General features: G+C 41.6%; 1 protein-coding gene across 1 annotated transcript in view; it reads right to left on the bottom strand.

Annotated features, from left to right (window-relative positions):
- LOC129188499 (cytosolic carboxypeptidase 6-like) overlaps window positions 1–26,437 on the bottom strand; it is a 371,608-nt gene that overhangs the window by 39,040 nt on the left and 306,131 nt on the right. The window contains exons 7-8 of the mRNA XM_054789109.1: window positions 4,312–4,401; window positions 2,196–2,310 (exon numbers count right to left, since the gene is read on the bottom strand). Of these exons, the coding sequence (XP_054645084.1) occupies window positions 2,196–2,310; window positions 4,312–4,401 (205 nt within the window). The remainder of the gene's footprint in view (window positions 1–2,195; window positions 2,311–4,311; window positions 4,402–26,437) is intronic.

Raw genomic sequence — 26,437 nt, 5'->3', positions numbered from 1 at the left:
CAAGCTCATGAAAAAAAAAGCCCTCCGGCCGTCACCAATCACAGACAGCGCGACACAACAGATTACTGCTGCAAATGTTTATGGAGGCAGTGTGCGGCTGCCGCCACCAGGTGTCACTCACAAACACACCAGGAGGAGACTTGTGATGCGTATCGCAGCGTGCATTAGTATTCCTGTGGCTGAGCACATTAAGTAAAAGGCAATTATGAAGAAGGGGAAGAGGAGTGAATAGACAGGAGAAGGATGCCCACAGAGCTGCAGCAATGGTGTTAAAAAGACAATCGACTGGCAAAAAGAACAGCCCCGCAGCCACATACTATTTGAACAAATGCACTGCTGCGAGTTCTATGAATTTATTAAGCATCCAAAAGGTGGAGTCCAGAGGATATTACCTCAAGTAGCAGGAAATAAAAGCAGCTGTATTTAATTTGCGGATGCATTGAAATTAGGAATTATTGTGTGTTTGTGTTTGTGTGTACAGGAGGTCCTCGGTCTACATCAGAGTTCGGTTCCGATTACGGCGATGTAAGAAGAGTTTTTGTGCAAGTCTGAACTTATACTTAAATGATACCTAAATGAACATCTGAGTCACTCCCACGGGACTCAGAGCACATGAAGGACATAAAAAAATACAGTAATAAAAAGGATAAATACAAGGAAGGGAGAGACAGGCTCAATAATGAGACCACCACGCTGCTTAGTTCTCACTGTCCATTTCATAGGAGCAGATCCGCTCACATGCTCAAAGACACCATCTTTATTCTTCATGATGGTCATGGCGTTTGAGCAGCTTGGAACGGGCATGCAGCCAATGTTGGTCGGTATTTCTCCACTTTCTGAGGGATTAAGTTCACTTTTCGCTTTCACGTTCCTTTTCTTTTCCTATCAGAAAAGTCTGTCGCACGCCTGGGAGACATCATGAGGGGAAATAAGTGAACTGAAAATAAGAAAAGGATCGTCCTTCCTACGTGACGACGTATTCTTCCGCCACACGCGCCGTAACCGTAAAATGTCATAACGCAAAACATCATAAAATGGAACATTGTAACACAAAACATTGCAACATGAAATGTGGCAAACACAAAGCATTCTAACATGAAACGTCACAAAACAAAAAAAATCGTAAAACGAGGACTGCATGTATGGGTTTGGTAAAACGAAAGAAGGTATGGCAAAACAAAACATTGTCACACAAAAACATTGTGAAATGAAACGTGGTAAACACAAAACATTGTAAAGGCTGTAAGACAAAACGTAACACGAGGACCGCCTTTATGAGTGCAGTAAAACGAAACACGGTACGGTAAAATGAAACATCTGTCAGGTACGAAAAAAATAGCTAACGCTGGTCTGTAAAAGTAACTGTTTAGAATGAAGGAAGGAAAATGAAACATTGTCACACTAAACAAAGTACACTAAGTCCCAGACTTACGAACATCCGACTAGTGAACATTCAGAGATACGAACACAAGCCGAATGGTCTATATTTTCATGTATTTTGCCTTATAAGTCCATATTTATTTATATTTAAGTCCATATTTGACATGCTTGACCAGTAGAGGGCACTGTGACACTGCTAATGGGACCAACAGGCGATGAAGTCCAGGGGGAGGAGACGTGAAGAAAAGCTAAGTCGTAGCTGTACCATGCAACCCGGCACAGCGTGTGATTAAAGTTTATGAAGAGTTAATAGGCCTGCTTAATTCTACACCACCCACAGAACACTACCTCTTTTAGAAGAGTCTATCGACGACGACCATTTGTCCTTTTTTTTCAATATCTCCTCCTCCAACTCCACCACAACAACGTATGCTCGACCACTCCTCTTCAAAGGTAAATAACATTTATCATTACGTATTATTATATCACTTTTATAATTGTTTTTTTCATTAATTCTGGTTTAATATTACTACTGCATCCAAACTAATATTTACATACATACACATATACTGTATATGTATACACGTACATGTAGTACCTGTATCATTGGTAATATTACCTTTTCCCCTACTTAAGAACAATTCGACTTAAGAACGGTCGTCTGGAACCAATTGTGTTCGTTAGCTGGGGACTTAGTGTAACATGAAACATGGTAAACACAAAACATGATAATGTATAATGTGGTACACAAACACACAACATTGTAACACAAAACACTGTAAAACAAAATAAAACAAGGACCACTGCATGGATACCTGTAGTTGCCCAGATAAACACCGTCAGGATTCAGCATGGGGACGATTTTGAAGATCACATAATCTCTTAGGATCTGAGCTACAGGATGCTGGCTCACCAGGAAGTCAATCAAACCTATCAAAACACACATGCACACACACGTACGCACACGCACATGCACACACACACACACACGCACACACAGAGTGAAATAGACTTGAAACGAAAGCCAAAGACAGTGCTCGTCTAGCGGTTAATTGAGTTTGGTGAAACAAAAAGGAGAGTGAAGGACACCGAGGGGGCATCGTCAGAATTAGGCAGTGATGGGAGTCTAAATCGATACAAATGGTATGGTGGAGACAGCGTTGGAAAAAACACCACGAAGCAAGACAGAGCCAGCTCAACTCAAGGCCGAGTCAGTAAGAAAGTAGGTGGGACCCACAAGGAGCCAACCTGCCCACTCACATCCGTCTGGAGCAGGAGCAAAAAGTCATAAAAATCCTGCTCAAATTGTCTTTTAGATTGTTGAAGAGCACAAGGAGAGAATTTCCCAACGGTGCGAGGAGGTGTGTCTCAAGTTCTTTTATTAGTTGAGCGTATAGGCTGAGCACAGGAGCAAAGACAATGCATCACTTCTCTATCATATGCAGCGATATTATACACTAACACAGATTCTTATACCTGCTTTTCCTCTCCAAGGTGTCTTGGTTTGTATGGAGGAGTATTACAGCAAAGGTATGAAGACAATACAATTGCAAGACACTGAATTGCAATTATGCGGGAAAAAAATCCAATTTTGTGCTAATAAAGCTGTAACTAAGAGCAAAAAAACCCACACAAAGTTGAATGTGACACCAAGATCAAGCCCGTATTATGTCAGAACATTTTTACATGAAACTCGTGTAAATACGCAAATATTTTAAATGTGGCACAGTGAGCCTCAAAGATGATACGGTATAATAATAATACGTATATAATGCTACTGCCCCCCCAAAAACACATTTTCTGGTGCATATTTTGTGACCTAAGGAACTGAAAACTGAATTAATTTTGCCTTTAAACATAACTCAGCATAGCAGTTTTGAAAAACACTTTTTTTTTTTTCTCAAGCTGCTGAACTCCCCTGAAGCATTCACACTTTGAAAACCCCTGGACCAAACACATAAAAAGGAAGGAGAGCTGAGACATAGTTAGCACTAAATAAATAGTAACTTACTTATGGCCTTATTGGCCGAGGGAGAACCCATCCTGATTGGCTGTAAACCACTGTCAATCAACCTCCTTTGTGCTGAACTGCCGTGTTTCCTGTTGTCTAATCGCTAGCAAACAGCTTGCAAAGACTCTGAACTCTGTATGTTTGCACGTTTTCTCCCCGACAAAACCCACAATGACAAAACAAAAAAATGGTTGGACTTATGTAGGTGCTGGAGGAAGGTGGACGTTACAAGGCTGCGGGGCGCCATTACGGAATGCATCTTCGGTTGGAGGAGGAGATCCGACGACAGGCGCAGTATGTTTTAACAAGGATACAAAACCGCTTAAGCGGAGCGGTGCCAGGACGAAGATGCACGGTCCGAGGGGTGAAATACATGCGAGTCGCTTCATCATTTCTTGTGTCCAACCTCGTAGGTTGAGCATTAAATACAAAGGTTTGAACTTACAGTGTTTAAACAAGAGAGAAATGTGCGAAAATGTTAATGCCTGTCTGAGAAAAGTGTAAGGGGTTTCACAGCCTTAAAATGTAGATAAAAATTGTAAAAAAAAAAAATAAAGTTACTACTTTACTACGGATTTCATTTATTGCGGGCTATTTTGGGAACCTATCCCTGGGATAAACGAGGGAACACTGTATAGTAATACTGTACTTTGTAATCTTCCTCCAGCATACTGACACCAGGTAATCCTCTGTATTGGGTCTTGTTCCTAATTCATAATCCATCTACCCGACAGCTGTGGCATAACCGGATACTGTTTAGACAGCACAGGTGTGCCTTTGGTTGGCCACAATATAAGGCCACTCCAAAACACGCAGTTTACCTGTATACCCACAAATCCCGTGTTCTGTTTGTGTAAACGCCACAGAGAACAAGGCTGGAACATCTCACTGAATGACAGTAGTAGTTGTAAAAGTTTTACCTTGACAGACAAAAGAAGCAGGGGACTCTCCAGGGTGAACGCGAGCTGTGAGGAACACAAGCTTCTTCTCCCTTTCTGGACTCAGCTGGTCTAAGGTGGCGAGAGAAAAGGTTTGGTCAGACAGAAAGTCAAAGGGAGAAAGAGTGCATTGAGGCATCGGTGAAGTTCCATCACACAGCCTGGGCATCAACACAGCTGTTATTATTCTCTGATAGAATACCAGATACTGGACTACCAGACTGAGACAAAGGTAGCCAGTAGTCCATGAGACTGAACCAGACATACATGAATCATACATCAACAGAGAATACTCAACCAGAGGGTGAATTATACATCTACACGGGTCAGGATCAGTCAGCAACAGGTGTCACCTCATACAGGTCTGCTTTCACTTTACAAGCCTGGTCCAGCTGGACACGTCTCGCCTCTTCGGGCATTTTGCTCAAGATTTTTGAAGAATTTCCATTCCATGTAAGTTACTTTGATTGTGAAAATAAGTAGTTTGACTAGTGTGAGCACACTGATTCGTACCCAGGCAAGGCAAACTTCCCCTCCGTTGGTTCCATGCACGGGCACTACACAGCGGAGTCATAGAATGACTGTAATGCGATCGCTCCATGCAGATTCCTAACTCATTCAATACCAAAGGCGTACAAACAAACTTTTTTTATCCAATGAAAGACGGGAGTCTAATCTTTCTTTTGGTAGGTTCCGTGTTTACAAAGCCAGAGAACACAATATTCTGTGTGCGTTGAAAGATCAGCCAAAATCGTCTAGGGGATTGAATGAGTTAATGAAAGCTGACAGAATTCATAATAGAGATAAATTAGAAAGACTCAAAATAATCCATAAATCAAACCCACAGCACGCTGGCATATGTTTGTGCTCATATTAAAGACGTGTATTTAATTCACGCAGTTGTTCCTCACATAAGCAATTAACGGCAGCAGCCACTTTGCCCAAAATACAAAATGACTCCAAATGTCACTGGCAATATACCACAAAGTCATAGAAATTGCAGTAGGAAATTGCAGTAACATAGCACAAAACAATGCAATTTAATTAACACAATCGCCCCTCTCACAAATTATTAATGAAACCGGAAAACTTGTACAAAATAAATAATAGGAATGATTCCAAGTAAGACTGTACATATTCCACAAAGTCAGAAAAATTGCAGTAATACAGCAAAATAGAACGAGTCACTTCATTAATGCGATTGCTGCTCTGGAAAGTAATTAATAACACCAGCAACCTTGTCGAAAATAAATGATCAGAACAATTCCAAATAAGACTGTCAGAAAAATTGCAGTAAAACAGCAGATTTACTTAAATGACTCATTGCTCATTTAAGTAATGCGATGGCTCCTCTCACAAATGACAGTGGCAACCTTGTACAAAATACATAATCAGAACTATTCCAAATAATGCTGGAAATATTCTACAAAGTCAGAAAAATTGCAATAATACAGCAGAATAGAATGTTTTATTTGATTGCTCCTCTTCAAAATAATTAATGACAGCGGCAACCTTGAACAAAATAAATAATCCAAACTACTCCAAATAACACTGGAAATAATCCACAAAGTCAAAAACATTGCAGTTATATAGCAGAATAGCACGTGTCATTTAAGTAAGTTGATTGCTCCGCCCCCCAAAAATTAATGACAGCGGCAACCTTGTATAAAAATACAATTCCAGATAAGACTGGAAATATTCCACAAAGTCTGCCAAATTGCAGTGATACGGCATAATATGTGTCATTTAACAAATGAGATCACTCCTCTTGAAAATAATTAATGACGATGGCAACCTTGTTCAAAATAAATAATAAGAACAATTACAAATAAGACTGGAAATAATCCACAAAGTCAGAAACATTGCAGTAATACAGCAGAATAGAACGTGTCATTTAATAAATGTGATCTTGAACGTAATTAATGACAACGGCAATCTTGTACAAAATAAATTCCAACTCCAAATAACACTGCAAATAATCCACAAAGTTAGAAAAAGGCAGTAAAACAGAAGTATAGAAGTGATGGGCGAAGCAAACGGGCCATGGCTTGAATGATCAGTGTGAGTGCAGGCGGAACCCAAGTCCATCACGGTACGAATGACCTTTAAACGTATGTGAAAATGTACGCCACACGCCTCACGTGTGCAGGACGTCCAGCGTGTGATTTCTCACCAAACAGTGAAGAAAGTTAATTGCAATGTTGTTGTGAAAGATACAATTAAATACAATCAAAGCTATGTACACTATAGTGATTTATCATTATTATTATTATACAGTAATAAACTGTAGTCATTTTTGTATGGGCTTAGAATGTTTAAATGGTGGGCACTTTCTCAGGTTTTCCCTGGGGGGGGGACTTTGAGGATTTGGGTGTTTCAAGAGCAGATAGATCATCCTTCATGGTTCAAATCATTATCATGTTGAATAATGGGAAACGTGCAGCGGGAATTAGCAACTGCTGAACATTATTTTACTTGAATGACGTTAACGATAACTTGATGGTAATTGCAGAATAATTTCCTGTTGATTAACGAATTGGCGAGATAGGTTTGTTGGTATTTAAATAATATGATCATTATAAATAGAATGAAATTATTGCTGGAAAACAATCATTTTATTAGGATGAATTTAAATAAAGGATTGGGGTCAGACAGCAACTTTTCAGCACCACAGGGTGGGAGAAGTGAGGGTCAAATTTCCACATCATTGCAGAATTCATGAGGGGTGTCCAAACTTTTTCAAGCGAGCGGGGGTTGCAGACAAAAAAATTTGTCTGTACCCATTTTAGGTGCGGGTCACAGACAGGTAGTCAAAAATTGCATGAATTATTATTACAAATAGTACATTAATCATAAATATTACAAAGAATAAAACATCTATAAATAAAACTAAATTAAAAATAATGAATACATTAAACACAACCAATGTCTGACTTAAAAAAAAATGTTGAAGTAAAATTAAGCAATATTTTAGTCATCTTCCTCCTTGGTATTCTAAAACCTACTTCTTTTCTTGAGCTTTTCTTCCTGGTTCTTTGGACCCTGTTGCTATCGGGGCAGTCAATGACCAAACAATTGAAAAGGTTTTCAAATTGTATTACAAATTAAGAACAATGGGCCTCATTCACGAAACGTTCCTACGCACAAATGTGTTCTTAAAGCCTTCTTACGAAGATTTTTGACATTCACGAAACGTGTTCTTAACTCACAGTTCTTAGATCTAAGAACAAATTCTACGAACGCTCAGGAGGACTCTTACGCACAAGCAAAGCTTGCACTTTCAATGCGCAATCGCCCTCATGATGGATTTTGCAACCTGATCCCAAAAAATGTAGTGCAAATAAAATATCCCAACAATTATTTATCATCAGAACAACTAAAATATACTCCATGGATAAATATATATTCAAATCCCAATCCATTCAGGGACCATGTAGATTTTTTTGCTGAAAGCCACGAATATTTAATGTCCCGCTTCAGGCTTCAGGCTTCCCTCTCTGTTCTTGCAGGTGTGCAGGATCATCAGAATAACATCGCAATGAAACGTGGTGTGCCTATTGTGCACGGGGCACCCCCAGATAACGACATGCGCCCCCAGCCACGTCTTGAGCCAGAGCACGGGGCTGCTGTATTAATTAGGCAGCGTCTAATCAAATGTAACCACAGAAAAAATCAATTGTCACACAAACTATGTATTTTGACTTTATTTTTCCATCATGATTGTGTAAATATTTTCTAGAGTTTCCGAAATGGTTTGGTTTCTGATTGATGGCCCACCTCCCGTTTCCTCCAGATCCCTCCGGTGCAGTCCAATCTTTTTTTTTGTCTATTTTAAGTCAAAACACTTCTTTTTAACCTCTGCGGTGGTGCGTTTCTCCGTGAAAACGGCATTTATGTTTCCTGCAATGGTGCTCCATGCCGACTCTTTTTGGATGGCCTGATGACCGGTGGATACACGTGAAAATAAGGTGGTCTTGTGTTCGCTCACTCCTTGTAAAAGCACCTCTACTTCAGTAGAATTGAACCTCAGTCTTGCCCTTGCGCGTTGCCATCTCCGCCTCCAGCTGCCTGTTGCGCACGGCACATTTTTTACCTTATATAGGAAATAATAGGCGGTGACCTATGCAAATTAGGCTTTACATGCATGAGCATCGCAGTTGGCATTCATCAACCTAAGAACACCGGTGTGAACGATTATCCCTACTTAAGAACGTGTCGTGAATGTGGCGCAGTTTCCAACCCGCGCCTTCTTAAGTACACTTCTTAAGAAGACTTTTAAGAAGATGTTCGTGAATGAGGCCCAGTATTTGCAGCGGACTCGAGCATCGATAATGACGACTCATGAGGAGGCCAGAATGATGGGTGTACAGAGCATATCAAACTTTTGCTGTCTAGAAAATGAAAGTTAGGTTTGTGTGAAAGTGAAATTTAAGCTTGTGTGAGAGCGTGACAACAATGCATTTTCTATGAGTCTTCTCACAGTATTTTTCCATCAGTCGTATGCAAGTGTTGTGCAACTCTGGCTGTGCTACGTGAGTATGTGTGTGTCAAGAAGGCCTTCTATGAGATGAGCTATTCGACTGAAATGCGCTGAGCAAACAGACTGAAGGTAAAGGTGGAATAATAATACAGTATCTAACAGTAAATATTCATTGCAGAGTTAAAAGTGGGACTAGGGTTAGGATTGGGGGGTGGGGGGGGGGGGGAAGCACAGAGGTTAAAGCATTGCTGTTTTCTCGCCAGCGTTTAATCGGCTGCTAATTGATGGCGGTGGATGCGTGTCTCATTGCTATACACAAACTAAATATCATATTGATTCTTACAGCCCTTTCTGCTGAGCGGAGAAAATGCTAATTAGATAAAGGCTAAGCACTTGTCCCGCTCCTTAATTGCAATTTAACGTCCAAGCAGTGTGTGTCTGCGAGTGAGCTGCAGCGAGGTTGTAAACAACCACCACAAAAAAAGTGTTGTTCCATTTAAATACTTTCTCTCGGATTTTATTGCACTTTTCTCTCTCTTTGCCCTTCACTGAGACAAATGGCTTTGCCATTCGGGAGTCGCGACAGAGTGGGGCGGGCCCTTTTCGCCGTAAATGTGAGCGCTCTCGGGCTGATTCGCCTACGGGAGCGCGGCGCGGCGCCTGTGAAATTTCACCACTTACAAATTTTACGTCGCCCCCGACCCCAAGCGTGATTGCACAACCTGCGGTCGGCACCAAAAAGCTTTGCTCCAGATAATAAGAACCCAGAAGGTTGGTGTGTGTGACTGTGGAGGGCTGGGACCAAACACTGCGCTGCCTTTAGTCCCAGTATCAGTGTGCCCTTGCTGCTTCATCAACACCATCTCTTCCAGCAGGCCGGTAGAGCTTACATTAGATCCACTGCTGAGCCCACATTGCTGGTTTCCTGTGTGTATGTGTGTCACTATGTCTCCTCAGGGCTCTCGCTAATGCTCCCCACGTAGTTTTTGTGTTTATGTGCTCGTATCTCTGCATTGCTGTGTCTCTGGCTGTGCCCAACCAAGCATTGTTGCACTAAATGAAGTCGCAGTGTTCCATAGGCACCTCCATATCCTTAGGTGACCTGCAGGAGGTTCGTAGCACAGCTTGCCGAGATGGACTACACCGTATGTATATGTGTATATGGAACTTTGTTTCGGCATCAGCACTGTGAGAAGGTCAAGTTGAGCCTCAGTGTTGCAGCAGCAGCATTTGTTGCCCTGTAGGTGGCACTAGAGATCAGCCATTAGGATTACCAGGGACGTGACGAATCCCTTCACAGTGAAGACAGTGGAGCCCGTTTATGTTGACAACCCATCTACAGTATGTCGACCAAGTCCTGGTCCATCGTGTTACTACGAAGTCGATGTCAAAATACATCCGCTTTTGTCAACGTAAAATGTCATTCCTATGAAAAATGGGTACTTTTATGGAGTGGAAGAAAGATTTGCTCGTGTGTGAAAGCACATGTCACACAAGAATCCAAATCAAAAATGTGCACAAACAGAGGAAAAGCTTGCCAACAAACTCACCCATTGCTTTTGTCTCTTGACAAAGTCTCAACATTCTAAATGTGCAAGCAATGTGGTTAAGTCAACAACCGCTTATTCAAGATTCAAGATTCAAGATTCAAGAGAGTTTTATTGTCATGTGCATAGTAAAACAGCAGTTATACCATGCAATGAAAATCTTATTCTGTTCATTCTCCCAAGAAAAGAAAGAAAACAAATGAAAGAATAAGAACATAAGAAACATAAACACATAAACATAAATACCAATAAATTAAGCAACAACAACAGAAGAGACATTAATACAAGTAAATAATACAAATAAATAAATAAATAGAGTGCTATGAGTGTGTGCGTGTGTTGCGTGCGGCGTGTGCGAGTGCTTCGTTGAGGAGCCTGATGGCCTGTGGGTAAAAGCTGTTTGCCAGCCTTGTGGTCCTGGACTTCAAACTCCTGTAGCGTCTGCCTGACGGTAGGAGTGTGAATAATGAGTGTTGTGGATGTGTGCTGTCCTTGATGAGGTTGTGTGTTCTTCGTAGGACTCTAGTTTTATAGATGTCTTGCAGTGAGGGGAGGGCTGCCCCAACAATGTTCTGTGAGGTCTTGATCACCCGCTGGAGTGCCTTCCTATCACGTGTTGTACAGTTACCGTACCAAACAGTGATGGAGGCGGTAAGGACACTTTCGATGTTGACACTTATGTCAACAATCAATGGGCGTCGCCACTACTGTACACAGTGAAGTCTAACATTTGTCATACCTTGTTCAAATTTTAACTTAAAGTTATTTCTTATCTGTCAAATGGTCATTCTTTAGCAGGAAATGTTACAAAAATCCCCAAACACTGTAAGAAGTGTGTATAATATGATAATAGCCGTACTGTCACCTGTGCGTTCATGTGTATGTGACGAAAACACTCGCATCTTCTTCCGCTGTGGAACACATACGTAAACAATATGGCTGCGGTGCTCCGTCGCGGAAGTAGACGCGAGCGTCTTCGTCACATACACAAGAACGCACAGTGCGCAGGAATACGCCGGGAGACAAATACGTATAACGGCGAGCGTTTTGTGAGGTCTGTTTTTTTTGAGAAAGCATTTTTGTGATGCAAATGTTTTCATCTATTGAGCGCATATTGTTTTGAGAAGACAGACTCTTTACTTAATTGTCCCCAGGAACTACGCGGAACTACGTTCTTCATCACAGAAATCTGAACCACAACTGGACTTAGGAGACCAAGTGGGGGGTAAGTCGCTGTTAATGGACTACAATGCTGATGGGGATGTCATACAACTTCATGTCAAACAATCCCAACTATCCCTTTAAGCCTGTGTGAGAGAGGTAACAATGCACCTGATGCCTCTTGTCCCAGTATTTTTCCATGAGTCATATCCGGATCAGTCTTTTGAAAGGAGGTCTTTCAGTCTGGATTTAGGATGCACCACAGTGCAGAAACAGCACTTGGGAAAATTACAAATGACCTCCTCGCTGCATCAGACAAAGGCCTCGTTTCAGTATTAGTTTTATTAGACCTTACAGCAGCATTTGATACGATTGATCACCAAATCCTAATATGGCGATTAAGAGCATGCCCTTAGCATCGAAGGAACTGCATTGAAATGCTTTCAGTCCTATTTGTCAGATCGCCTGCAGTTTGCATCCATTAGCAATAAAGAATCAAGACACGTGAAGGTCAGTCATGGTATCCCACAGCGTTCTGTGCTAGAACCTGTATTGTTCAGCCGTTGCATGCCCCCCTTAGGCAATGACACTAGAAAACATTCCATTAACTTCCACCGCTATGCAGATGACACAAAAATGTACTCATCAATGAAACCCAACCAAACTAGTCAGCTGTCCAAACTCCAGGCGTGTCTTAACGACATAAAGAGCTGGATGACCTCAAACTTTTTACTATTAAACTCAGATACGACTGAAATCCTAGTCCCTGCCTCCCGGCACCTCATAGGCAAGGTTGCAAATGATATTACTGGCCGAGATGGTCTTGCACTCGCCCCCACAATAGTGTCAGAAAGATCAGGACCTTTCCTTTGGTTCCCAAATACAACAAGTGTCAAAAACATTTACGAAACAGAAAGAAAATCAGAAAATTCCTGCCACTACCAGATGCAGAAAAAACGTGTTCCAGGTTGGATTATTGTAACTCTCTATGAATAGGTTGCCCTAAGAAACCTTTAAAGACCCTTCAGTTAGTCCAAAATACTGCTGCATGAATCTTAACCGGGACCAGAAGAAGAGATCACACCTCACCTGTATTAGCCTCACTGCACTGGTTACCTGTCACATTTACAGTTGAGTTTAAAATCCCCCTTCTTGCGTATAAAGCACCAGACGGTCAGGCACCAGCATTCCTTAAAGAGCTCTTAGAACCCTATCAACCCAGGAGAACACTGCGCTCTGAGAATTTGCAATTACTTGCCACACCTATCTAGTCTGACTGGTGTCCTATCTAGTCTGACTGGTGTGTGTCCCACCTAGTCTTTGAGCATGAACTGATGAAGCCTGCTCGGATGAGAGGTGAAACATGTCTTCTCAGACAACCTGAACAGTCCAGTTGCAATCGAATGTCATGAGAATACAATAACCTGCAGGAATGACAACATTCACAGTCATTCGTGTCAAGTTTTCTTTTGTCAAGTTCCACGTTTTTAATGTTATTGTCAAGTCGAGCCCAAAGTCATCAAAATTGTGACTGGAGTACTCTGGATTTCGGTGCTCATAAACAGGCTCTAGGGACCCATATTACTTTTAGAACATGGTCTAACAAGTTACGTTTGCACAGCAGGGGACCTTTAACTGTACACAATATGTTAATGGTAATGTCAGCTGCATTCTAAGTAATTGTTTCGTGTTTCGCGTTTCAATTTGATTTTTCAAGAGCAAATGCATACTTCCTCACGGTCCAAAGGCTACGTACGCATTGTGAGTAATAGTAGGAAACGCGCACACTCCAACAGCAGGAATAAGCATCTGGCATACATTTTTACTTGATAAACAACGCTAATGATAACTTGATGGTAGCTGCAGAATAATTTCCCGTTGATTAATGGATTAGTTAAGTCATTTTGTCAGCGTTGGGGTAAATTAATTCCCCCCCCCTCCACCCGCTGTGCGCATGTTGGAAGTGATGAAACTGCACAAGTGTAAGGAAATAATTTGCTTTAGCAATGAAGCAGCAAAACAAAGACAAACGTGCACATTGAACACGGAAAAAGACCAAGAGGGAACATGAGGAGTTAGAACTTGAGAAAGGAACAGTTCATGCCAAGCAGGGGCGGGGTTGCTGCGACAATGAGTGAGTGAGTGAGTGAGTGAGTGAGTGAAAGCGCCGCAATCTGAATTTATGCCCACGCAGCATATTTCTCACCTGCCATTGTCCCGCGCGGCACTCTACGGAACATTACTGCTCCATCTCGAGCGGGGGAAAAAAAATTAACGGATGTCAAAGTACGATCGGCTCTGATAAATATGCAAATTGGCGTAAAGCAGCAAAGTGCCTGAAGGGGATAAAAATAAAAATAAAAAAACCCTAAATCTTGTGCATACTGAAGGTCACTTTTTCAATGTGCTGGTCAGCTCTTTCCGTAAAAGCAGCTCTGGGAAATTTCGGATTCAGACTCATGAATGGTGACATGATGTAATTAACTGAGCTCTTTTCTCATCATTTCTGTTCAGGAATTACCTGTCAGGACCTTCGCGGGGAAATGACAACACTGCATATATTTCAACATCCTTTACATTTAATGCATCAGTAAGTTGTCGTTTTACCTTAGAATAACCCCTAAAACATATTTGAGATGGTACACTGTCGCAAAATAAGGAGAATATGTTGTCTGTGATAGTGGTGGACCAGCCAGGACATCGCTTGAGTCGCTTTCGTGCTAGCTTGTTGCTGTACTTCTTGATTTGAGCACAGTGCTTGCACAAACATTGCTAACAAAATAAGTCATGTTGACTTTTATATTGTTATAAAAGTTAGTTTATATTGTTGTATATTGTTATATTGTTCCACGTGAAAACATTTTTATTCCAGTCAGTTATGCGTTATTGGAGAGTTAGCATGTTTGCACTAACATTGTGTGTCTGTAAATGTTAGCAAAAAGCTTGTATAAACTTTGCTAAAAATAATCATAAGACATCGCATAAGATGCTGATGGGAATGTTTGTTTTTCTCAAGCATTTGGTAGTTATGTTGCTGTTTTTGGAGTGTTAGCATCTGTTATTGTTCATGTAGTGCTTGTGTTGCATGCAAGCTTTGCTAACGCTTTGCTAACAAAACAACAGCACTATATGAATCCTGATAGATGCAAACCCCCGCAAATAAAACGCTACATAAGCAAATATTTTGTGGTCTATAATGTTGGTGGACCAGCCAGGACACCTTTTATGTTGTGTTAGTGCTAGCAATTTAAGTACATTTTAGCACCAAGCTTCTACAAGGTAAAAATTAGACAATGTTGACTTGCACAATATGAACACTAAACCTCCACTCCAAATCTTTTATGTTCTACAATATTAGTGTTCTGTTATCACTATAGCATTTAGCAATGTGCTGATGCAAATGCTATTTACTTTATGCTATGTAATGTGCAATCTTTAACACAATGTTTTACCACGCAACGTTTATCAGAAAAATAATTTTCGGAAGCAGATTTAACTATATCGTTTTCTGTTGAACTGTTAGCATCTTCCACTGATTTTGTGCTAATATGATCAGATACACATGCTAGTACTCATACATGAATGAATAATAACAAAAATAGGTAACCCCCCCGAAAAAACAACACAATAAAACTTTGTGGTCTATACTTTGGTAGACCAGCCCTTATGTAATGTTAGCGCTACAGCATGTTGGCCACAATTCTTATACAAACCTTGCTAAAAAAATAATCAGACAAAGGTGTAAGGTGCTAATCTTATTTTTTTCCCCAAACAGCATCATTTTACAGTTCTTTTTGAGTGTTAGCATCTCTCATTGTCCATATTGTGCTAACATTGGAAATGTGATGAAACGCTGTTAAGTTCAACCAATGGTGTCATAAAGCTAATTGGTAAAACACAAAATATTTTAAAGCGATTACGAAAGTGGTTACTAAAGTGTTAGCATTTGAGAGAGACCATGAGAGGACAGGATGACTTCCTTTCCGGGGGCGGCTGCGCCGGGATTGTGTATTTTCATCAATCACTGACACTGAATGAATCTGAAAATGACTGTTTTTTGTTTAGACAATGAAAGATCGCACAATTACTACTCATAGATCGCTGTTAGCATCTCTGACTACTCATATATCGCTGTTAGCATCTATTATTTCTCATGCAGCGCTACCATTGTGTGCCAGGCCCTAAAATGTTCAATGCATTTTTAAGACATTTCTCAACAAAGTTTTAAGAGGTTAGCACGGCATAGATCCCCAAGAAGCTTACAAATTGCGGTCTTGGAAGGTCGCATGGTGGAGACAGTAAAAAGCATGGCTAACTACAGTTGACGGAATATCCAACGTTTAAAGTGTTTGGCAGGGTTTGAGGAGAGAAAATGTACCTTGGAGAATTACAATAAAAACACAATGTCATACTGGCCACCGCTTTACTCCACATTATACTGCAAGACACAAACCACGGCCTCGACATCCCTGCTCCCACTTCTAGCGCTGCTCGGCTCTGTGGCTTTTACGCTGCCATAAATTAGCCTCACTTTGGAGTGAAGGCAACAAGACACGCTTGGGCCCCCACACCACGTCATATCGAGGATGGGCGTGAGCTGTAAATTTCCCCCCTGCCGTTGAATTTCTACCGAGCCTTGGAATGGCACGCAGCTCCGTTTTCCTCACGAGAGTTGTGCCCCTCCTCCGAGGCGCCGCCCCGCCACCTTCCACCTCAAGGACAACCATAGAGGGGTAAGTTCTCTAAAATTAGCATCACAAAGCTATTTGTCTTCCTGTCGGGATTAAACCTGGACAAATCTACTATGCTGTGAAAAATACTTTCATTTTCGACCAGGGGTTTTCAAAGTCAGACATTTTGGGGCTCCCTCTGAGGAGCCAAATAAAAATGTGAAAAGTCATTACATTTAACTTCATTTTTAAACTTGAAAGACGTAGTGGTACGTTTGAATAAACCAGAACGCCCAATCCCAACAATGTATTTAAACGTCCTTTATGTTTTTTTGCGCAAAAAGAGGTGTGATGAGGCAACTCTCCACTAATGGATTTCACTTCAGAGCAATTTTAAACCATCAAAAACGGCCACAAGGTGGCAGAAGTGCATTTGATGAGCGCTCCGCAGAGATCATGCGGACGGAAAAATCACACATGACAGGAAGGAGGAAGTGAGAGCGCGCGGAGGAGTGTAGCGTGCCGAAGGTTACGCATTGTCGGGAAATTTCAACACATGCACGCACACATAGTTCACTTCCAAATTTGAAAATTGTAAATAGTTCATGGTGGTGTATTTGTAAATAAATTGTTATTTTGATGTAAAACAACCCCTTTCTTGTGTCGTTTATTAGGGATGAGCCAGATACTCATTTTAGACGAGTATCCGTTACGGATCATGCATTTTTGCCTTTGCCGAGTACGAGCATGAAACGAGTACAGCTCATCATTAACCGAATTCGTGATGAAGGAAAATCCTCATTGGGTAAGTACTTATGTATGCACTCTTCACGCTCCGCGATTGGCCAGTCACACGCAGCCACCGCCCCCCCCTCGGCAGACTCGCTACAGACAACTTGTTTCTTTACGTACGCGGTGCATTCGACAAGACGTCTCGTGTCACGCTGGTCACTGTCACAGTGCTGAACTACAGCGAACGAGGCCGACAGATTATTTCCCTGTTTGCCATCACTGGATGTTTGCATCAATCACCAACTTCACACAGATCGTTAAAAAAAAAATAATTCAATAATAAACCAATTTGAGCCACACCCATTTCTGGTTAAACCATGCTCACTTCCTGTTTATGCCCCGCCCACTCCGAGTACAGATACAGATACAGATCATTAAAACGGATGAACAGATACAGATTCAGATAGTGGTGTACTCGCTCATCCCTGTTGTTTATGTTGGTATAGTTGTTTAGATATTTCAGCTGTCACTAAAGCAAAAAATGTTTGTGTCAAAGTGAAAGTGATGCTTGTATCTTTTTTAGTCGGGAACTGACATTTTCCTGAAACCTACCTATGTTCTACTGCCGATTACGAAGGAACGGAAAAAGGTAGAGACAAACTTTTTTTTCCTGATGAAAGACGAGAGTCTAATCTTTCTTTTGGTAGGTTCCATGTTTATATGGCCGTAGAACACAATATTTTGTGTACCTCGAAAGATCAGTCAAAATTGTCGAATATGGCAAGGGTTTGTCTTTTGATTAAACCATCCATCCATTTTCTATGCCGCTTGTCGTCATTAGGGTCGCGGGGGCATGCTGGAGCCTATTCCAGCTGACTTCGGGCAACAGGCGGGGTACACCCTGGACTGGTCGCCAGCCAATCGCAGGGCACATGTAGACAAACAACCTATGGACAATTTAGAGTAGCCAACATGCATGTTTTTGGGGGAGGAAACCGGAGCACCCGGAGAAAACCCACGCAAACTCTTCCCGATCTCCAGACTGTGACTGTGTGGCCAACATGCTAACCACTAGACCACCGTGCGGCAACCAGGGGTTTTCAAAGTCTAACATTGTCGGCTTGCCTCGTGAAAGCCCATTACATACGACAACGGCATTTTTGAACTTCAATTTTGACCACAATCAGACCGGGGGCTACAATCTGCCATCAATAAAGTTGCGTACGCCGCTTTCCACGGAAAGTACGTGATCTATAAAAACACAGCCCGCCGTGCTACAATGTGGCGCATGCCAGTAAAAAATTAGCCTGGGGTTGCAAACAGCCCTTCAGTGTAAAGTGTCGTGCTGAAGAGAACAATCAAAAGTTGCTCATGCTTGTACGAGGTTATCAGCGGTCAAGTCAGACTGAACATATTGTAAATGTGGAGTCTTAAAGGGGATTGAAAAACAGTCGAAAAGCTCGAGAAAGCCGTCGGGTGGGTGCACTGGAGAGGAAACCCTTGAGAAGACAGCATGTAAATACAAGCCGCGGTGAGCCTCTTAAGTGGGGATGAAGAAGCGACGGGATGAAAAGCTCAGTGATATTCTGGATCAATTTGCTGCAATCAAGCCCCCTTATGGTCGGCCGTATGAAATGGAGAGATTGGAGGCTTCAAGGACGCCTGTGATGACAGCGGAGGTCACAGACGGCGTACGGGCGGCTGGGGGGGGAAATGCGGCGATGGCGGCGGACGAGCATTGCAGCGGCAGGGAAGCGGTTGCCTGAAAGCGTGAATTATGCTAATGACTGGAGGTAGAGGCAGGGAGATATAACCATAAATGTCAATTAAAATCTGAATTAAGCTCATTATAGTTTGATACACAAATCAATATATGACTTACTTACATCCTTTTAAAGCCTGAAAGCCAACTAACTAATCGATGCTTATTTAACTGACAAACTAATGACCATCACATTGTGAGTGCTGCCTCACAGACTGCACGTTAACTAATTAGCAAACAAATTAGCTCGCAAACAAACTCACTAAATAATCAACCATTATTGTGCTTGGCTGAAGTCAAATGCTTTGGAGTGTTTTAACGCCGCAATGCTTTTGTGATTGACCACTGTTAGAAAGATATAAAGTCAACTAAATATACAGCTAACTACCTAAATAATAAAACAACACCTTTTGTGTTTGGTTGAGGTACAAATGACTTGTTATGAAAAACGAACAAATAAGTTAACTAATTAAAGATAGGCTAAAACTCACTAGCTGACTAGCTAGCCTACTAACTAACTAATCAACACTTTTTGTACTTGGTTTAGGTACAAATTACTAACTAGCCAAATCACACCATCAAATTAACTAACTAATAACTAATCAATGATTTAAATGCCCAATCGAGGTAATAATTTTCAGCTATAATATGAAGCCAACTAACGAACTGACTCTCCACTTAACTAATTAATCAACACTTTTTGTACTTGTTGTAGATAGAAATGACTAACTAGCTAACTAAAACCATCAAATAAATGAACCAACAAACTAATAACTGACGATTTTGCATGGTTGAGGTAATAATGGTCAGCTATAATATAAAGCCAACTAAGGAGCTGACTAGCTAGCTACTGTAACTACCTAATTAATAAGCACATTTTGTACTTGGTTTTGGTAAAAATGACTACGTAGCAAACAAGAACCATCAAATAAACTAACTAGTAGTGGATGACATTTGTGCATAGTGAAAGTAACAATGTTCAGCTATTATATAAAGCCCACTAAGAAGCTTACTGCCTAGGTAACGACCTAATTAATTAATCAACGTTTGATGTCCTTGGTTACAGTCTTATCAACAGTAGCTAACTAAAACAAGCAAATAAGCTAACTAACTAACTGATAGTAATGCTTTGTTCTGACTGAGCACAATACTAGCGAGCTAACGACATAACTAATTAATCAATTTCTTTTGTGCTTGGCTGAAGCAAAAAGACTAACTAGCTAATTAAAACAATGAGTGATACAATGCTAACTTAAGCCAGCAAACAAACTAAATGTAGTATGGTCAGCTATAATATAAAGCAAACAAACTATCATCTGACTAGCAAGCTAATTACCTAACTGATTAATCAACACTTTTTGTACTTGTTTTACGTAAAAATGACTAACTGGCTAACTAAAACCATCAAATAAACAAACTAACTAAATAATGACTCACTAATCTAAACATTTTGTGCATGGTCGAGGTAATAATGGTCAGCTATAATATAAAGCCAACTAAGGAGCTGACTACCTAGCTAACTACCTCATTAATCACTCACTTTTTGTACTTGGTTTAGGTAAAAATGCCTAACGAGCTAACTAAAACCATCAAATAAACTCACTAACTAAATAATCAACGATTTTTGTGCCTGTTCAAGGTAATAATGGTCAAATAGAATGTAATAATTTAAAGCCAACTAATTAGCTGACTAACTACCTAGCTAGTTAATCATGATTATGACTAATTAGTTAACTAAAACAAGCAAATAAGCTAACTAACTGGTAATAACGGTTGGCTCTGACTGAGCACAATATGAGAGAGATAAAGAAAATGAACTAGCTTACTAGCTAGCTAACGACTTACCTAATTAAGCAACATTTTAGTTAGATACCTAACTAAGTAACACTTTTTGGACGTGACTGACGGCTGTCAGAGAGAAGCTAGGCAGACTAATTAGCTAGCTATGAGGGATAAAAATGTAAAAGAAAAGATGGAAGTGATTTTAATGTTTGTGTAATAGTTTTTGTTCAAGGCCAGGCGAGCGGCACACAGACCTACCGCGGTGTGTTCGAGAGCCAATGAGGCAGACACTGAGGGCCACACAGACATTCAGTGAAAGCGAGTCAAAGTTGCAGCTTTGTCAAGTATCAAAACCAATGGCTCCTTTTTTAGCCAAGACGTTTCGCACAAAAGGCGGCGGTGGCGGCTGCTGCTGGCCGTTTCAAGGCAGCGGTCGCAGGCACCACGTCTCTGCTCACGGCTTCAGAAAGACAAGATGAGAGGAGAAACATAAAAAGTAGGAATGGCTGGTCTGCGCGCCGCGTGATAGAGAATCACAAGCAGCCAGTAATAGGCTTTTTTGAACTTTAAGGGCCATCTGGGAGGACACGTTACAAATAGGAAGAAAGACACGGGAGAAATGATTTCCCGGGGATGTACCCTGACTGTGTCGCCCAATCGCTGAACCGCAGGAGGATTGTGTTTGTCGGCAGAGATACTTGGAAACTGCAGCAGGCTACGCTAACTCTACAACTGCACTATGATATTAAAATCAACACAATACAAAACACAGCAAGCTAAGCTAGGTGTTCAGCTAAACTGTTCCGCTGGACAACAAATCAACACAAAATAAATGGCAGCAGGCAGGCTAAGCTAACAGCTAAACTACATTAACTCATTCAATACCAAAGACGTGTGTATACATTTTTATAAACTCGAACGTCCGATCCCAACAACATATTTATACATCTTTTACCTTATTTTGCTTTCAGAGCCATAAAAATGGCCACGTCTGAAGCGCATTTGATAAGAGCTTGGCAGAGATCATTGATGGAAAAATCACACATGACAGGAAGGACGAAGTGAGAGAGCGTGGCTGAAGGTTACGCGATGTAGGGGCATTTTTACGAAACTTACTTATGTTCCACTACTGATTACTGAAGAACCCTAAAAAGGTAGAAACAAACTTTTTTTCCTGATGAAAGGCGGGAGTCTAATCTTTCTTTTGGTGGGTTCCGTGTTTATATAGCCATTGCAAGGTCGGTCAAAATCGTCTAAAATGGGCGCTACTGAAGGTGTTGTCTTTTGAAAAATGGTTGGGACTGACTGAGTCAAATGAAGCTAAACAACCCCAAAAATGGTGGTTTTCTTCCGCACTAGTGGCAACTCTGTTTATCTCGTGACCGTCCGGGCCAAAGTTCATTGAGACCATTTTCAAGGTAGAGAAGGCGGAACTAAACACATCGGGGAGAAGCTGGATGTGACGCGCAGTTCTTTATTTCTCTTCTATAAATAATTCCTGAGCCACAATGTATCCAAGCGGAAGTAAACAACCGTAGCCAACTTTAATAACCGCCGTCACGCCTCCCAGCCATGTCTATTAGGATGCTGGCTTCTGTTCCATTCTACCGTGCTTTTTCACTCCTCACACTCCGCACACGAGCTCGCTGTCAGCCTGCTGTCTTGAAGGTACGTTGTGTGTGTGTTTGCGTGTGTGTGTGTGCTTGCGTGTGTGTTTGCGTGTGTGTGTGTGTGTGTGTGTTATGGGGTGTCAGCGTGGCAGCGGCGACAATGTCATTCAGCAGTTTAGTAACAGGCCATTACCTCGTTAATATGGGCCTAATGGGCGTTCTGCTACCTTAAGCCCACAGTCGTGTTTGTGCCATTAGCAGACACTTAGCGCTGCGTTCGAGTCCACCGGCCACTGGGACACAACAAACAAAACAACACACATGGTACGACAACGCACCAATGTTTTAGCTTAGTGAGTCTTGTAGTTGCTTAAAGAGTAACATGCGCAGCTGCTTCTTAAAATGGCAGAATCGTCTTGGCGGTAAAAAGAAACAACATTTTGACATTTCTAGATACCATCGTGACCCACGACTCTGCTGCCTCGATCACCATTATCTTAAAATTAGCATCGTAACTCCTCCGCCGTTGTTTGCCGCCTTGCAAACCTTTGAGACACTTTTTGGAAGCAGTGGCCGCATCTCTCCAGGTTAGTGCTGTGCGGGAGTGATTGGAAGAAAAGCTCACTTGGGGAGAGGTTGTTCGCGGCCACCTGTTGGTTTACATTTACGAATCTTCAGACAGCGAATATGAAAACACGTCTGTTTTGATTTTTAAAATTCAGTCGTAACTCGCCGGTTCACAGTTCAAATTCCGCGGCTTCCCTCTGTCACAGTTTTTTCAAAATAAATTCATTAATAAATTAGCAGTGATTGACTACGGCCTATTAATAGTAAAAAAAAAATGCATATTTGTAAGCAAGTGTAATATATTCTTGGCCTAAATTAAGGATTTTCAAGCAAAAAAATGGCTAAATGAACTAAAATACAAATATAAGGCATTCAAAAGATGCATTAATGTAGTATTTTACACTTGTCACGAGGTGTCAGTAAGAGACAGCACCTACTAGGAAGTACTCGGTGATAATGTGACTCTCCCAAAGCTAACATGCGTGTGTATATGATGTCTTATTTATGTCTAACGTGTCATTTTCTCTTATTATGTCTACTATATTGGGTAATACGACCGTAAAGGTGACTATAGGGGTGTTATTTCACGTCTAGAGGGCTCTAATCATGTTAAAAAACGCATTTAGACGCATTTAACAGGTTTTCTTTATATATTTATATATAAGGAATCCTGCCTTTCGGAAATTCACTTATCACGGTCTGGCCTGGAGCTAATTAATCGCGATAAACAAGGGATTACTGTATCTCGAATACCAACAACCTGATTGACGATAAAGTCGTATTTTCGTTGAACTGACTGACGCAAGTGAAAATGCATGTGAAAAACGGGTGGTTAAATAAACCATTAACCTTTGAATTGTACACTATATGTCCTCCTACCAGGAAAACGCCTCATGGACCCAGTTGCTAAGAGCTCATTTTTAGGTACAATCAAATCTCGGTTTTCGTACACCCTCTTCTTTTGTACGATTCAGTTTTTGTAGAAATTATGTCCCAGTTTTCATACACTGTCTCGTACTGTTTCACTGTTTCGTACGTACGACCAAACATTGCGTGTAACAAACTCGTTAGCTTGCGTATCATTCCACAGGCTCTATAATTCCACGCGTTAGTGATTCAGTCTCCATGCTGTTTTTAAAAATTAAATAACTCGCTGTGGGGCCAAAGAAAGTTTGGATAAAGAAGGTGAGAGACGCTATCGACTTCAAGAAAGAACTCGCAAAGTACGAAGGCGCTCGCCAGGATGTACAGGAAGTTTGCATCGTTCCTTTAATCCATTTCATTAGTCGTTTATAATTACTTTTCATTGTTTGCTGGATGTAAAACGATAATTATTCCCCATAAAATGTATTTTTTTTTCATATTTGTGGATGTCTGAAACGGACGAATTGGATTTACATGATTTCTTGTCGGAAAAATTGCCTGTCGTCACACTGTTTGGAACGGATTACAAACGAAAACCGAGGTTTGACCGTGTTGACAAACATCATGAAGCTCTGGCAACATAGAACTGCAAACCCCCATCATATCAAACCCTGCGGATTCTGATGCCTGGATTCAACTGAGAGCTCAAAACGAATTTCATGAAACTCGCTGTGCAAGATGACAGCTTTTTTCACATGTGAAAGAAGGTGAAATGTTTCCAGTTTCTCATTTCTCTCTGCACGTTGGCTTGAAAGGCTTTAAATGCGGCGTGACGCCAGTTGTTAATGCAACTCCCTGATAAAGCTGACATCAAACATGTGCGATAACATCGCAGCTTACCGACACAAATTAAATGACTTAGCTGAACAAAAGTGTATTTTGAGTGGGGACGTGTGGGGGGGGGGGGGTTATTCCCGCTGAAAGAATAAAAGCAATGAAACAGATTTACCAGAAAACCATTACTATGCTGCGTCCACACGGGGAAATGCCAAACAAAGTGATAAATAACGTCTACGTTTCAAAGTACACGAGCACCAAAACGGTAATTGAGCTCATGACTCCTGCGCTCCACGAGAAGTGGACGGCGGCTGCCTGGTCGCCATGACAACAAGCTGGCCGCAGAGCCGGATGGAACGAATGTGCGTATCTGTATGAGAGCATACATTGTTTGAAGCGGCAGGCCTTTTCCACTTCTCAGACTTTGATCGGAGAACTGTTTGTAGCGGGGTCAAACCTGGCGAACAGGCGTGACTTCAGTCAGAGGGATTGGTGATCCGTGGAACACACACACACACACACACACACACACACACACACACACACACACACACACACACTTGTGATAAAGCAGGGAGACAGAACAGACGTAAAAAGTTGCCACAAACAGTCATGCTGCTTTCCCTCTGCGTCTGTCCCTTAAGAAAATTGAAGAAAGAAACTGGAAAAACAACCATCAAGAGCATCAGCGTCAGTACACTAAAAAAACTCTCATAAAACCATCCACACAAACCAAAAACGGCCAACTACTCGTCTAGTCAATTTGATTCCTATAGCGCCAATTGACAGCAGAAGTTATCCCAAGGCACTTTACACATGGAGCAAGTCTGGAACCACGCCCCTCATACATGAAAAAGAACCAACTTAACCCCTCATGAACACGGAAAGGAAAAAGCTCCCTCTGGCGAAGAAACCCCAAACAGGACCCAGGCTCTGTGAAGTGGCGGTTTGTCTCAGCCAACGCCTCAACGTTGCGATAGAGAGACGGGTAGAGGAACAGAGGGTAGATAGAGAGGAAAAACAGGATAGAGGGGTTGAGCAATCGGCGACAGTAACGGTCTGCTTCCAGCACTCCCGTCACCGGCCTCACCAATAACGGTCAAATGGTGCCCCCGCCGGGCCGTACCTCTGAGACTTGTGCATCTTACATCGCAGTACAATCGGATGTACTGGTGGCAGTTGCTAATACAGTAGTTTACCAATAATAACCTAATAATATTCAACCGATTTATCTATCGGGGGGAGCCACTGAGCATTTTTTCAGCGGATATCTAAATACGTACATTTTCGCCAGGATACACATTCTCACAAAATTTGGCAAGTAGAGTTACACACACGACTTTCACACCAACATTTGAAAGCGCATGCAGAGGTAGATGACTACTCATGCTAGATGGTAAATGGACTTTCACTTGTACAGCGCTTTGACACCTTCAAGATCGACCCAGCGGACGACCCAGCAGACGACCATGCTACGCTACTCTAACCCATCTTGCGGAGTTAAAAGCTCCATCCGGACCACACGGCGACTATAGGACACTGCAGTGAATTGAATAGAGACATCACATCGATGAAATATGTCCGAGAGACAAATAATAAACCAATTCCAAGACGGTCCTAGCGACTTCCTGCCCGAGCTCTGAAAGGCTAAATAAGCCAACCACATAATTAAAAATAGCACGACAGAGTGATCTATCAAACATTGGAATGTTTGAGTGTATCCAAACTGTGGATAGCACACATTTTCATATAGGATATCAGAATATGTCATGAGAACAAATGGGTGGACAGACAGGTGACTTGTTGAAATGCTTTGCTTGGGTCATAACATGTATTATTATTAATGCCCAATATGGAGGAGGAAACAGCAGATGTTAGCCCCCAGTGAGCAGAACCGATACGATTAGGCAATTTTAAAGAGGAAATTAACTTAAAACCAGAGCAATAATCCGCCTTCTGTTAGTAAAACAGCAGGAGATAAAGCAAAAACAAAGTCTTCTAACAACGCAGGGGCTGTAGAGGAAGCATGAACCAACAAGTCGGGAAAGGCGGATAATCCCTACATCGCACCACAAAGCAACAAAGTGTAGATTTTT

The sequence above is a fragment of the Dunckerocampus dactyliophorus genome, chromosome 10 (assembly GCF_027744805.1).
Source record: "Dunckerocampus dactyliophorus isolate RoL2022-P2 chromosome 10, RoL_Ddac_1.1, whole genome shotgun sequence".
NCBI lineage: Eukaryota > Metazoa > Chordata > Actinopteri > Syngnathiformes > Syngnathidae > Dunckerocampus > Dunckerocampus dactyliophorus.
Note: the sequence above shows the minus strand (reverse complement) of the source record. Positions and strands in the feature narration are given on the sequence as shown.